This window comes from Microplitis mediator, chromosome 1 (genome assembly GCF_029852145.1).
Source record: "Microplitis mediator isolate UGA2020A chromosome 1, iyMicMedi2.1, whole genome shotgun sequence".
NCBI lineage: Eukaryota > Metazoa > Arthropoda > Insecta > Hymenoptera > Braconidae > Microplitis > Microplitis mediator.
Genome location: NC_079969.1, coordinates 2,000,598 through 2,015,890, shown reverse-complemented (window position 1 = coordinate 2,015,890; position 15,293 = coordinate 2,000,598). Strand labels below are relative to the sequence as shown.

The window sequence follows — 15,293 nt, the reverse complement described above, 5'->3', positions numbered from 1 at the left end:
TGTTTCTTACTTCCGTTTGTGTTGTGATATTGTGTGAATTTATCTCTAAATAATGAATGTAAATTGTATTTTGTAAAAAAAATAATTATCTTATTGTGGCACCCCAGAATTAATTCATCTCCGACTTCACCATGATTCCATATAATTTATTGACTCCTAACGAATTAATTGATGTATAAAGTAGATATAGTTAGAAAAGGTACAACTTTTTACGCGCTTAATAGAGTGGGAGTTTAATTTTTTGTGGAGGTATAGAGGGGAAAAATTTAATTATTTACTTTGTGATTTATAAAAAGATTTTGCGAGTTAGAATTATAATTATACATAAATCTTTGCTCTTCTAAGCTTGTTGTTTATCACTTAGAGTTATAAATTATTATTATATTATTGAATAAATCATAACTATAGACAAAAAAAAAATTTTTTTAGTGTTGAATTAAAATTAAAAAATTTTTTTTCGTTTACCAACTAGTAAAATTCAAAATGTCTATTATTTGGTGATTGATTGCCATAGACTAAGCAAATTCAAATAAGTGTTAATTAATTATAGTTGATATTAATATTTATCCAAATATGATGAACTGATGGAAAAGAAAGAGATGTTTTTACGCAAGAAATTTTTTTCAGCATTGAATTGAAAACAAAACTTTTATTAGGACGATAAAAAATTTGTCGCAATTATTGGTTGTAAGGATCATTTACTGTTAAGTAAACAGAAGGTAATTCAGCCTTGAAATATTTGTAGGTTATGAAGAAGAAAATGGAGTCGTTGTGATTACGACAATTTTTTGGTCAACGAATTGACTCCAATAGATTTATAAGTTTTGAAAAAATATTCATAATTTTGAACGAGTTTTAAATGCAGTATTAGTTTCTATATAAATCAATACTGTTAGAAGTAATTACTTAGCTCGAAGGCCATAGTCAAGAGCAAGGAGAACTGGCATCCATAGAACTAAAAGCAAATGCATGTAATATTATTGATCGTCACACATTAAAATTTAACTTTAATTTTTAACTATTGCGTTGAGTGAATTTGAAAATAAAAAATTTATCTAATATTTAACGTAGGTTCCATAGTAATCGAATGGTAATAGTGAATTTGGTCATTTTTGTATACGGAAATCGACCTTCAAAGATGCAGCGTCAGCCCAAATAGCGGGGAAGAGTATTTTACTATTGCTGGTTCTTGTTCCTGATGGTCCAATTAGTTGAAAAAAAATTAACAAAAATATATTTATGAATAAACAAAATTATTGAATTCAGACCCAACTAACAAATGGCTTAGAGGGACCAGCATATTATACAAACTTACAAAGAAATATAAATAGGTCTATTGTGGCCATTTTTTTATTTCTAAACTCGCATAATTTTTTACTATTATAAATATACGTTTTTTCAGAATTGCATTTTCCATAAATCAATACTATTCCAAGCAGTTATGAAACTTCTAGTATACAATTATATGCAAGAAGAAATGGTAAAGTAGCAAACCGAAGCCAAAATGGCCACCAGGATTGATTGAACGATATGCGCACGCTCTTTATTTATCACCACGTAAGCTCATGGTAGCCAATAGCTTTGTTCTCCAGTCCCTTCTTCTCGAATAATATCGCTGCGAAAATGGGGAAATATGCAAATATCGTTCCTGCGCAGGTCGAAATTTCAACAATATATATACTCTTTTCGGGCGAGAAGAAATTATTAATTCGAAAAAAACTGTCAAACATAGTTGTCACTATTAAATACAATAATTATTTTTTAATTGTGCAAAAACGAGATCAGATAGCAGTCGTACAAATATTGGCTAGTTCACTTATTTTGACGTGATTCCAAAATTAAAACAATTTAATTATTTTAAATTCAATTCCGAGTCAATTTAATAATTTGATTGTTGTAGAAATTTAATAAAAATAATCACGATGATGTTGATAAAGAGTATTATATTGAGTGCATTGTTCGCCAGTGTTTCGTGCTACGAATTCAAAAACTTCAAATTATCATCACCAAATCCGCCAATTACACACACAGATATGGTAAATTAATTTTTATTGATTTATATACACTGATAGAAAATTTATATTGACTCAAGAAATATTTTCTTAAGCCAAGAATTTATTTCTGAAGAAAACCAATTGTCTTGCTTCAAGAAATTCTTGTCTTGATTTAGATTTTCTTGGCTCTATAGATTTTGTATCTTCGATGGATAACTCTCGTGTCTTGACCCGAAACTATATTATCTTCAATCGATACTATTGAATTCTTCAAGCAAGACCACTTGTCTTCAACTAAAAATGTCGTATTATTATTTTAAGAACTTTTAATTTTTGGTTCAAGTAATAATTCCTTGATAGAAGATGTTTTTAAAGTAATGAAAAAAAAATTTTTTTTAAAAATAAATTTCTACTTGAACATATCTGAAGTAAATGAATGTAGTCCTAAAAAATCACTTTAAAACTTTTTATTTTTAAAATAAAAAAAAAATTTTTTTTTCAAGCTGAGTAAATTGATATCTTGATTTAAAAACCGCGCCATTCTCGAAACGAGTCGGTAATGTCTTAAACCTAGATTTTGCCTATCTTAATCCAAGAGCAAGAAATTCTTGAACGAAATATGTCAGAATTTTGTTTCAAAACAAAAAAGGCTTCATCGAAAAATCAAATTCTCAAACAAAGAATTTTTTTTCTCTATCCGAGAATTTCAATTTTTTGGTTCAAGGACTCATTTCTTGAATTAAAACAATTAAAAATTTTAGAACAAGAACCACATTTTGAAGAAAAAATTTTTCTTGAATCAAGATAGTTTTTCTATCAGTGTACGTCATTATTGATCCTATTGCTACTATTGACAATTTTTTCGTTTATTTGGTTTCCAATAGGCTCTACTTTTTGAACTTTGTTTTGCAAATACATCAAATCCGATAGTCATAACGGAAAATTTAGTAGAGACATTTCACAAAAATTTGCCCATTACAATAAGGGCGCCTGTCATTATCATCAACAAAAATTTCATCGCCAAAAAGATTCAGCTGTACTATCCAACTTACCCGATGTACATTTTATCGGTGTCGAGTGCTACGGAGATGTCCGAACTCTTATCAAAATTGGTTTTTTCACCATTATGGAGTCTGAAATCCGTATTTTTTGTGATCTTCGAACCCGAAAAACATTGTGTGCATTCATGGGAATTTCTCGATGTGCTGTGGCAGTTAGGATTGTTATCATGTATCATAGTGTGCTCCAACACCAATAATGAAACCAGTCTTTATACTTATAATCCATTCACAAAACGAGCACCCGATCCTTGGGTCGAAGCTAATATAAGTTGGCTCGACCGACGTAATCTACCATTGACCCTTTACAATCAATCTTTTTCAAACGGTAAATACTCTTTCTTATCATCATAATTATTATCATTATTACTATCTTAGCTAATAAACGACGAAAATATTTTGAATTTTTTTAGATTATAAAATATGTGAGACTCTGTTTTTCGATAAAACTAAAGTTCTTGATGGCTATCCCGTTAAAATCGGCTCAACAAAGTTAAGAAAATCTAAAAATTTGGACACCATACTTGATTCTTTAAACATGACTCGACAAACAATACTCTTTGATTTCCATAATTTCACAAAGGTACTAAAACTACTATCCAATCGAACTTATGATTTGACACAATTTACCCTGGGCTTTTCATATCCTGGTATTTTACACACGGTGCCATTTATGCAAGAATTATCTTTTATCTTTGTTACACAAAAGGCAAATTTTCAATCAGCATCTTATGAAATTGCAAATGTATTCGATATTAATGGAGCCATAGCCATAATTCTTCTTCTTCTTCTAATAACCCTCTTGATTGTATTGCACAATAACTATCAAATCGGATTGGCCGTTCTGGATGTCCTGAAGCTGCTGATGAGTATGGGAATCGATGCACCCCTTGACCGTCTCGCCATGAAAATCACCTTCTTCACGGGATTTTTGTTTGTTTTCTTATTTAGTCCATTGCTTGAGGGACAATTATTTGCCGTATTAACTCGCCCGCCGACTTATAACATGGAGTCTCTTAAAGACTTGTACGATCATAAGTATCACCCGAGAAAAAATGATTTTGCCTAATCATATATGATCATGCATAATTGTCTATATATGATCAGATCCAAAAATTGGCCAGGTCTGATCATACATAACTTGATCTGTTTATACATGATCATATATGATTATATATAATCATGCATGAACGAATAGTCATTTTTAGAATCTCATTTAGAATATCTGTAAATTATTAATTAAGTAGTTTAATTAGGATTTATTGTCTTCATCAATATCAATGTCGGTTAAAATTAAATAAAAAAAAAAAAAAAAATTATTAACCATCGACAATTATTTTACTACGAGGTCACCCATCCAATTAATGTCCAACGCCGATGCTGCTTAACTTTGGTTATCGATGGTTTGCAGTCTGATCCTCTAGTCTGTTATACACTTACAATTAAGAAACGTTTATGGCATTACTTAACTCAAATAATCAAATTGATACTTTATACTTTTAAATTACTGCCGAAACCTTTGAACATTTTTTAAGTATTGGGAATTTAAGTTTGATTGATAGTTGACAGAATAAAAATTTAATAACATTGATATTAAAAAATTGTCATATTATTTAATATATATATATATATATATATATATATATATATATATATATATATATATATATATATATATATTTAAATATTTATAGGTTTCATATCAATGAAATCTGATCAGATTTAATCATAGACATATAAAACTACATATAGGTTTATATCAGTCACGTCTGATCAGATCTAATTATATATAGGCCTATATCTAATTATATATGGGTTTTTATCAATCATGTCTGATCAGATCTAATCATGTATAGACTTATATATGATCATATATGGGGTTATAACAGCTAGGTATAATTATATCTAATTATATATAGACTTATAGATGATCAGATCTGATCATATATAGACTCATATATGGTTATATATGGAGTTATAACAGCCAGGTATGATTATATCTAATTATATATAGACTCATATATGATCAGACCTGATCATATATAGACTTGTACATGATTATATATGGGGTCATAACAGCCAGGTATGATCAGATCTAACTATATATAGACTTATATATAAATAGATCTGATCATATATAGACTTATGTATGATTATATATGGGGTCATAACTGCCAGGTATGATCATATCTAATTATACATAGACTTATATATAATCAGATCTGATCAGATCTAATTATATATAGACTTATATATAATCAGATCTGATTATATATAGACTTATATATGGGCTTATAACAGCCAGGTATGATCAGATCTAATTATGTATGGGGTCATATATAATTATATATAATTATATATGACCCCATATATAATCATGCATGATTATACATAACTTCATATATGATTATATATAATCATATATGATTAGGCAAAATCATTTTTTCCCGGGCACGTATATTATATGTCTTCCTTCCGTAAAAATATTTTAGAAGAGCAATTATGGAAAACTGATGAGGATATGAAATACTTACATCCCATTCACGAATTGGACCCTATAGACAATTGCGTGAAAAAAGTTATCGAAAATAATAGAGCTGCGTGTATGGCTCAAGATTGGCAACTAATTGACTACGCTGTTGAACATAATTTGCATATAGCACAACGAGTCGTGCTGAAAACACCGAGTTTCTATCATACGCATCTATTTTGGGCTCTGATGGATCGCTTTTACCATAAATCATTGAACCTACAAGAGTCAGGAATGAAATTTTTCAAAACACGCCTGATAAAATCACGGAATAAACTGAAAGCTAAAAATAGACTTAGTAGAATCGTTGATTATCAAACAATTGACGCTGTAGATTTAACGTATTTATATGTATTTATGGCATTTTTCCAGTGTTTGGCAGTTATTGTTTTTGGTATTGAGTATATAGTCGGACGTCATCGCCGTCCAAGACAATAAAAAATAAACATCCGTTAACTTAAAAAATTGTGTGTTATTAATAAAAGTGCAGTCGCGCGTGCTCGGCTTAATGAATTTGATCACTTGGATTGTCTATCGTTTACAAATTTTGACGTCAATTTACTTCAGTCAAATATTTCATCAATTATCAGCTTACACAATTTGTGAGTGTGGAATCAAACTTTTGACTATCGGTTGTTTATACCATAATAATATTTATCAAAGTAACTGCTTGAATAATTTTTGTAAAATGAATTAAAAAATACGAAAAATTGTGATCAGTGAATAAAAACCAAAAAAATTTGAAAACGCATTTTTTAATTATTTTTTCAATCCTATGTCATAAATATTATTTTTTTCAGTTATTGTTACTATGTCAAGTTTGTTTTTTCTGCTGATCGATTACTTTGAAAGTTATAATGGAGGGTCTAGGTTTCAGTCACGTGAAAGAAGAAATGGAGATGCGTTAAACTAAAAGCACAAACATGTAACACTATTGATCACATTATTTTTTGCAATTATATTTATGAGAATGGATCAAAAATATAATTTTTTTTTTTTCACTGTCAGCTTTAAAAAAGTAAGTATACACGGAGAAAAATAAATGATTGGAGTTATCATACTAAATTTGTAGCTGCAATCATCTAGGATGATTAAAAAATCTTTCAGTGTAAAGATGGTTAGTGCTACAATTTGTTATAATTGCAGTTACCATTTTTTATAGTAACAGTTACCATCAGGATGATAACAGTAACCATTAAGATGATTACAGCTACTATCAGGATGGTAATATTTACCATCAGGATAATAATGTTTCCTATCAAGGATAGTGATAATTTATCACTGATAAAAATTTATCACTGATAAAAACAGTGATAAAGAAAAAAAAAATTATTAAATGCTATAAAAAAAATTGATCAAAAATTCAATAATTTTCAAGTACTGGTGCAAAATTATAAATTTTTGATTACAAATATGATGACAAACATACTTAAATTTTATTTATAAAATTTTTACAAAAAAATGACAATTATTTATTTTTTACAATTATTTAAACCCATAATTTAGTTATGTACACTTGATTGTCTAAAATATTGAAATAAGTTACTGTACAGTCTTCAATATCAGCATAAAATAAAAATTTCCAAGCGAGAGAGCTTCTGTTAATAACTTTGAATGATTGAGTGTGTTCATCGAAATAACAATCATCCAAGTACTGGGTAATGAATAAAATTTGGCCATTGTTGACATTTAGTATTTTTTTAACTTGGTAAAATGATGGTTCGTCAGACGGTTTCATTATAATTGAATTAATTGTTATTCTATCATTCTGAAAACTTGTCCATTTAATGTCTTGAACAAGGTCGTCTATTTTGTATGGTAAGGGTTCATGACATCCAATGCTGACAAGAACATCATTAATGGTAACATCATTAATTGTCTTAGATGGTAACTGTAATCATCTTTAATGGTAACTACTACAATTTCTGATGGTAACTGTAACCATCTAGATCGTAAATACAACTATTTAAAATGATAACTGTAACTATCTCTAATTAACATACATGATTGTAACAGTTACCATAAATATGATTTATACAATCATCCAGATAGTTGTCACTACCATCGGGTTGATGGTAAAAAATTTTACCATAAATAGATAGTAACTGCAATCATTTAATTTTCTGAGTGTATAGTAAAAATATATAATCATCCAAATTTTGAGCTCAGAAAATCAGGCTTGGAAAAAAAAAAATTGGGCAAAAATTCTTTTCAAATTTTTTTGTGCTGCGGCAAACGCTACTATTTGAACAGAAAATTATTTTAATTTTATAAAAATATTTTATAAGAATTATATCTTAAAATATCAGTTTCGAGTGGGTTCTATTCATTGTTATCTCAAGGCTAATTATTGCATCAAATTTATTCGGCAGAGATTATATTAATAATTAGATGTTCAATTGATGGTTATGAAGTTCGTTACTGCAGAGTGAACAGAAGTAAACTTAGCTCGAATCACTCTTAGGTTATGAAGAAGAAGATAGTCATTATTGTGTCGACGATAATTCTTTAGTAAATGAATTGACTTCAATAGATTTATAAGCTTTTAAAACAAATTCATAATAATTTACGAGTTATATATTTACGAGTTATATAAAACGCAGTATTAGTTTCTGTATAAATCAATACATATAAATACGGTTAGAAGTAATTATTGGCTCGAAGGCCATAGTCAGAAGCAAGAAGAACTGGCAATCCGTCGAACTAAAAGCAAATACATGTAATACTATTGATCGTCACACATTTCAATTTGAGTTTACTTTGTAACCATTGCATTATGTGAATTTAAAAACATAAAATCTATCTAATATTTAACGCAGGTTCTATAGTAATCGAATGGTCATAGTGAATTTGGTCTTTTTTCTATACGGAAATCGACCTTCAAAGTTGCGGCGCCAGCCCAAATAGCGAGAAAGAGTATTTTGCTGTTGCTAGTTCTTGTTCCTAATGGTCCAATTAGTTGAAAAACAATTAATAGAAAGATATTTAACAATAAGCAAACTTATTAAATTTAGGCCCAACAAACAAATAGCTTAGCCCTGGTTAAAAATACTGAGTAAAAAGGTTTAAAAGTGATGAAATTCGAATTCTTTTGAATAATATCAATTTTTTTGTTTGTATATATAGATATACAGTTTGCATGGAGTGGCCACATCTCAATTTTTCCCAATCAGTATTTTTAACCAGGGAGAGTGACCGGCATTTTAGACAAACTTACAAAGAAAAATAAATAGTTCTATTATAGAAATTTTTTTATTTATAAAATCGCAGTATTTATTACTATTATAAATATAAGTTTTTCCAGAACTGTATTTTTCATAAATCAATACTATTCTAGTCTACAATTCTATGCAAGAAGAAATGGCGACGTGTCAAACCAAAGCCAAAATGGCCACCGGAATTGATCGAAATTTATGCGCAGGTTTGTCATTTGACCACGTAAGCTTATAGTAGCCAATAGCTTTGTTCTCCAGTCCCTTCTTCTCGAATAATATCTTCGCGAAAATAGGAGAGTATGCAAATATCGTTTCCGCGCATGTCGAAATTTCAGCAATATATATACTCCTTCCGGGCGGGAAGAAATTATTAAATCGAGAAAAACCGTCAAACGTAGTTGTCACTATTAAATAAAATAATTATTTTTTAATTGCGCAAAAAAAGTGATCAGACAGCAGTCTCACAAATATTGGCTCATTCATTTATTTGGATATTATTATAAAATTAAATCAATTTAATTATTTTAAATTCAATTTTGAAACAATTTAATAGTTTAATTATTGTAAAAATTTAATAAAAATAATAACAATGATGTTGATAAGGAATGTTATTTTGAGTGCAGTGTTTGCAAGTGTTTCATGCTATGAAATGAAAAACGGCAACTTACCACTAAAAAACCCTCCAATCACACACACAGATATGGTAAATAAATTTTTATTGATTTATATACTGTCATTGTTTATTCTATTACAACTATTGAAGTTTTTTTTTTTGTTTGTTTTCCAACAGGCTCAACTTTTTGAACTTTGTTTCGCAAATACATCAAATCCAATCGCAATAACTGAAAATTTGGTAGAGACATTTCAAAAAAATTTATCCGTTACAATAATGGCGCCTGTCGTTATCATCAACGAAAATTTCATCGCCAAAGACATTTAGCTGTACAATCCAACTTATCCGATGTATATTCTGTCAGTGTCGAATTATATGGACATGTACAGACTTCTCTCAAAATTGATTTATTCACCGTTATGGAGTCGAAAATCCAAATTTTTTGTGATCTTCGAAACCGACAAACCTTGCGTACATTCATGGAAAATTCTCGAAAGACTGTGGCGGTTTACTGTGTTATCAAGTATCATAGCATGCTCAGGAACCAGTAATGAAACAAGCCTTTATACTTATAATCCATTCACAAAGCGAGCACCTGATCCTTGGATCAACACTCACTTGTATTATTTGGACTTGTATGATCGACCAGTGTTTCTTTTCAATCAATCTTTTTCAAACGGTAAATACCCTTTCTTATTATTATAATTATTAACATTATTACCCCCATAATTGATAAAACACGAACATTTCATTTTTTTTTGCAGATCATAAAATATGTGAGACTCTCTTCTTCGATAAAACTGAATTTCTTGATGGCTATCCCGTTAATATTGCCGCAACTTATAGCAATACTGATTTGCTACTTGATGTCATATTTATTTCTTTAAACATGACTCCACAAGTAACTTACTTTACTGATAATATTTACAAATTATTTTGGTCAATAAAGGGTGGAGAAAACGATATCGCTACCTCATACAAATACAGTATGGACCCTCGTAGTGTAGACACAGTGCCACTGAAGCGCGAAGCATATTTTATTATAGTAACACAAAAGGCAAATTTTCAATCAGCATCCTATGAAATTGCAAATGTAATTGATATTAATGGAGCTATAGCGATAATTTTTCTTCTTCTTCTAATAACCCTCTTGATTGTATTGCACAATGAGTATCAGATCGGATTGGCTGTTCTGGATGTCCTGAAGCTGCTGATGAGTATGGGGATCGATGCACCTCTCGACCGTCTCGCCATGAAAATCACCTTCTTCACGGGATTTTTTTTCGTTTTTTTATTTAGTCCATTGCTTGTGGGACAAATATTTGCCGTATTAACTCGCCCGCCGACTTATAACATTGAGTCCCTTAAAGACTTGTACGATCATAAGTATCACGTATATTGTCCATCGATAGTTAAGGATTATATTATAGAAGAGCAATTATGGAATACTGTTGAGGCCGAGAAATATTTGCATTCAGAAGATTCCTATGACTTTTTCGTCGATTGTTCGACACGAGTCAGCACAAATAATACGGTTGCATGTATACTTCCAGATGAAGTATTAATTAACTATGCTGTCAAAAAAAATTTGCATATATCAGAGCGTTTCATGCTGAAAGTATCAGCTTTTTATCAGACAACTCACGATTGGGTTCTGGCGGATCGATTTTACCATAAAGGATTAAACTTTCAAGAATCCGGGATCTTTGATCGACTAAGTAAAGTTCCCCTGAAGAATTCACTGAAGAAGATAAAAGCTAAGGAAAGACTTAAGAAAATCGTTGATTATCAAACAATTGACGCTGTAGATTTAACGTATTTATATGTATTTATGGCATTTTTCCACTGTTTGGCAGTTATTGTTTTTGGTATTGAGTATATTATCGGACGTTATCGCCGTCCAAGACAATAACAAATAAACATCCATTAGCTTAAGAACAATGTGTGTTATTCATAAGTGCAGTCGCGTGTGACCATCTCAATAAATTCGATCACTTGGATTGTCTATTCAAGCCTGTAAGTGGAATTATTAATATGATGATAAATTTTGTCACAAGTGGCTCGTTGAGTTACTTCGATATTTGTTGGTCGTTTGCTATCGCACATGTAACCAAAAAATATTTTTTGATCTGTTGACAACGTCACTATTAGAACAATTAGGTATCTTTTTTACCAGCTGTATCTAATTTAATATTTTTTGCTGCCGGCTGTAGGCGCTAAATGTCGTACATTTCAAGTGTCTCACAAAAATACATTTTTCTTAACCAACTAGTAAAATTCAGAATGTCTATTTTTTGGTGATTAATTGCGATGAACTAAAGAACTTCAAATAAGTATTCATACATTATATTTTCTATTAATATTTATCCAAATATGATAAATTGATGGAGAAGGAAGAGATGTTATTACACAAGAAATTTTTTTCAGCATTGAATTGAAAGCAAACCTTTAATTAGGACGATAAAAAATTTGTCGCAATTATTGGTTGTAAGGATCATTTACTGTTCAGTGAACAAAAGTTAATTTAACCTTGAAATATTATTAGGTTATGAAGAAGAAAATGGAGTTGTTGTGATAGCGATAATTTTTTTGTCAACAAATTGACTTCAATAGATTTATAAGCTTTGAAAAAATATTCATAATTTTTTACGAGTTATAAAATGCAGTATTAGTTTCTGTATAAATCAATACTGTTAGAAGTAATTACTTAGCTCGAAGGCCAAAGTCAGGAGCAAGGAGAACTGGCATCCATCGAACTAAAAGCAAATACATGTAATACTATTGATCGTCACACATTTCAATTTGCGTTTACTTTTTAACTATTGCATTTAGTGAATTTTAAAATATAAAATTTATCTAATATTTAACGAAGGTTCCATAGTAATCGAATGGTAATAGTGATTTTGGTCAGTTTTGTACGGATATAGACCTTCAAAGTTGCGCGTCAGCATAAATAGCATGGAAGAGTATTTTGATATTGCTGGTTCTTGTTCCTGTTGGTCCAATTAGTTGAAAAAAAATTAACAAAAATATATTTATGAATAAACAAAATTATTGAATTCAGATCCAACTAACAAATGGCTTAGAGGGACCAGCATTTTATGCAAACTTACAAAAAAAAATTAATATATCTATTATAGCCTTTTGTTGTTATTTCTAGAATCGCATTATTTTCAACTATTATAAAAATACGTATTTCCGGATTTTGTTTCTCATAAATCAATATCATTCCAAGCAATTATGAAACTTCTAGGCCACAATTATATGCGAGAAGAATTGCGACGTGGAAATCCAAAGCTAAAATGGCCACCAGGATTAATCGGATTATATGCGCACGCTCTCTATTTTTCACCACCTAAGCTTATTGTAGCCAATAGCTTTGTTCTCCAGTCCCTTCTTCGCGAATAATATCTTTGCAACAATAGGAAAATATGCAAATATCGTTTCCGCGCAGGTCGGAATTTCGACATTGTATGTAGTCCTCCTTGACGGGAAGAAATCATTAATTCGAGGAAATTCGTCAAACATAGTTGTCACTATTAAATAAAATAATTATTTTCTAACTGCGCAAAAAAAGTGATCAGACAGCAGTCTTATAAATATTGGCCAATTTATTTATTTAGATATTATTATAGAATTAAATCAATTTAATTATTTTAAATTCTATTTTGAAACAATTTAATAGTTTGATTATTGTAAAAATTTGATAATAATAATAACAATGATGTTCATGAGGAATGTTATTTTAAGTGCATTGTTTGTAAGTGTTTCATGCTATGAAGTAAAAAACGGCAACTTACCACTAAAGAACCCTCCAATCACACACACAGATATGGTAAATAAATTTTTATTGATCTATACATTGTCATTATTTATTCTATTACCACTGTTGAAATTCTTTCCTTTGTTTGTTTTCTAACAGGCTCAACTTTTTGAACTTTGTTTTGCAAATACATCAAATCCAATCGCAATAACGGAAAATTTGGTAGAGACTTTTCACAAAAATTTGCCTATTGCAATAAAGGCGCCTGTCATTGTCATCAACAAAAAATTCAACGTCAAAGACATTCAACTTTACTATCCAACTTATCCGATGTATATTTTATCAGTGTCGAGTGCTCAGGAGATGTTCAAACTCTTAGTAAAATTGAATCATTCACCGTTATGGAGCCGAAAATCCAAATTTTTTGTGATCTTCGAAACCAACAAACCTTGCGTAAATTCATGGGAAATTCTCGAAAGACTGTGGGGGTTTAATGTTTTATCAAGTATCATAGCATGCTCCGGAACCAGTAATGAAACAAGCCTTTTTACTTATAATCCATTCACAAGACGAGCACCCGATCCTTGGGTCAACACTAACATGTATTATTTGGACTTCGAAAATCGACCAGTGTTTCTTTACAATCAATCTTTTTCAAACGGTAAATCCCCTTCCTTATTATTATAATTATTAACATCATTGCCCCCATAATTAATAAAACACGAACGTTTCATTTTTTTTTGCAGATCATAAAATATGTGAGACTCTCTTCTTCGATAAAACTGAATTTCTTGATGGCTATCCCGTCAATATTGCCGCAACTTATAGCACTACTGATTTCCTACTTCGTGTCGTATTTAATTCTTTAAATATGACTTCACAAGTAACTTACTTTGGTAATAATATTCATAAATTGTTTTGGTCAATAGAGAATGAAAAAAACGATATCTGTACCTCATACAAATACGATATGGACCCTCGTAGTGTAGACACAGTGCCACTGAAGCGCGAAGCATATTTTATTATAGTAACACAAAAGGCAAATTTTCTATCGGCATCTAGTGAAATTGCAAATGTAATCGATATTAATGGAGCTATAGCGATAATTTTTCTTCTTCTTCTAATTACCCTCTTGATTGTTTTGCACAATGAGTATCAAATCGGATTGGCTGTTCTGGATGTCCTGAAGTTGCTGATGAGTATGGGAATCGATGCACCCCTTGACCGTCTCGCCATGAAAATCACTTTCTTCACGGGATTTTTTTTCGTTTTTTTATTTAGTCCATTGCTTGTGGGACAAATATTTGCCGTATTAACTCGCCCGCCGACTTATAACATCGAGTCCCTTAAAGACTTGTACGATCATAAGTATCACGTATATTGTCCAACGATAGTTGAGGATCATATTATGGAAGAGCAATTATGGAATACTGTTGAGGCCGATAAATATTTGCATTCAGAAGATTCCTATGACTTTTTCGTCGATTGTTCGACACGAGTCAGCACAAATAATACGGTTGCATGTATACTTCCAGATGAAGAATTAATTAACGATGCTGTCAAAAAAAATTTGCATATATCAGAGCGTTTCATGCTGAAAGTATCAGCTTTTTATCAGACAACTCACGATTGGGTTCTGGCGGATCGATTTTACCATAAAGGATTAAACTTTCAAGAATCCGGGATCTTTTATCGACTAAGTAAAGTTCCCCTGAAGAATTCACTGAAGAAGATAAAAGCTAAGGAAAGACTTAAGAAAATCGTTGATTATCAAACAATTGACGCTGTAGATTTAACGTATTTATATGTATTTATGGCATTTTTCCAGTTTTTGGCCATTATTGTTTTTGGCATTGAGTATATTATCGGACGTTATCGCCGTCCAAGACAATAAAAAATAAACATCCGTTAACTTAAAAAAATGTGTGTTATTAATAAAAGTGCAGTCGCGCGTGCTCGGCTTAATGAATTTGATCACTTGGATTGTCTATCGTTCACAAATTTTGACGTCAATTTACTTCAGTCAAATATTTCATCAATTATCAGCTTACACAATTTGTGAGTGTGGAATGAAACTTTTGACTATCGGTTGTTTATACCATAATAATATTTATCGAAGT

General features: G+C 30.4%; 3 protein-coding genes across 4 annotated transcripts; all 3 read left to right on the top strand.

Moving 5' to 3' along the window:
- The first annotated feature begins 1,729 nt into the window (after positions 1 to 1,729).
- On the top strand, positions 1,730 to 6,189 carry LOC130668943 (uncharacterized). Of its 2 annotated transcripts, XM_057471515.1 has the most exons (4): positions 1,730 to 2,036; positions 2,879 to 3,380; positions 3,466 to 3,635; positions 5,545 to 6,189. In XM_057471515.1, exons 1-4 carry the CDS (start codon positions 1,923 to 1,925, stop codon positions 5,575 to 5,577), a joined length of 819 nt encoding a protein of 272 aa, XP_057327498.1. In that variant the 5' UTR covers positions 1,730 to 1,922; the 3' UTR covers positions 5,578 to 6,189. The 2 variants fall into 2 exon arrangements, with proteins under 2 accessions (XP_057327498.1, XP_057327489.1); XM_057471506.1 differs by lacking the exon at positions 5,545 to 6,189 and having other exon boundaries at positions 3,466 to 4,560.
- Positions 6,190 to 9,961: 3,772 nt separating this feature from the next.
- On the top strand, positions 9,962 to 11,803 carry LOC130673756 (uncharacterized). The gene is made up of 2 exons (XM_057478934.1): positions 9,962 to 10,089; positions 10,175 to 11,803. The coding sequence occupies exon 2, from the start codon at positions 10,300 to 10,302 to the stop codon at positions 11,320 to 11,322; it is 1,023 nt and encodes a 340-aa protein (XP_057334917.1). The 5' UTR covers positions 9,962 to 10,089; positions 10,175 to 10,299; the 3' UTR covers positions 11,323 to 11,803.
- Positions 11,804 to 12,997: 1,194 nt separating this feature from the next.
- On the top strand, positions 12,998 to 15,293 carry LOC130669384 (uncharacterized). The gene is made up of 3 exons (XM_057472259.1): positions 12,998 to 13,245; positions 13,333 to 13,834; positions 13,920 to 15,293. Exons 1-3 carry the CDS (start codon positions 13,132 to 13,134, stop codon positions 15,065 to 15,067), a joined length of 1,764 nt encoding a protein of 587 aa, XP_057328242.1. The 5' UTR covers positions 12,998 to 13,131; the 3' UTR covers positions 15,068 to 15,293.

What these genes read in the sequence shown, in the direction of transcription:
- LOC130668943 (XM_057471506.1), top strand. Translation starts at nt 1,923, where the DNA reads ATGATGTTGATAAAGAGTATTATATTGAGTGCATTGTTCGCCAGTGTT. An exon ending in CAATTACACACACAGATATG is followed by an intron (nt 2,037 to 2,878) that starts GTAAATTAATTT and finishes GGTTTCCAATAG; the next exon opens with GCTCTACTTTTTGAACTTTG. An exon ending in CAATCAATCTTTTTCAAACG is followed by an intron (nt 3,381 to 3,465) that starts GTAAATACTCTT and finishes GAATTTTTTTAG; the next exon opens with ATTATAAAATATGTGAGACT.
- LOC130673756 (XM_057478934.1), top strand. Translation starts at nt 10,300, where the DNA reads ATGACTCCACAAGTAACTTACTTTACTGATAATATTTACAAATTATTT.
- LOC130669384 (XM_057472259.1), top strand. Translation starts at nt 13,132, where the DNA reads ATGATGTTCATGAGGAATGTTATTTTAAGTGCATTGTTTGTAAGTGTT. An exon ending in CAATCACACACACAGATATG is followed by an intron (nt 13,246 to 13,332) that starts GTAAATAAATTT and finishes GTTTTCTAACAG; the next exon opens with GCTCAACTTTTTGAACTTTG. An exon ending in CAATCAATCTTTTTCAAACG is followed by an intron (nt 13,835 to 13,919) that starts GTAAATCCCCTT and finishes TTTTTTTTGCAG; the next exon opens with ATCATAAAATATGTGAGACT.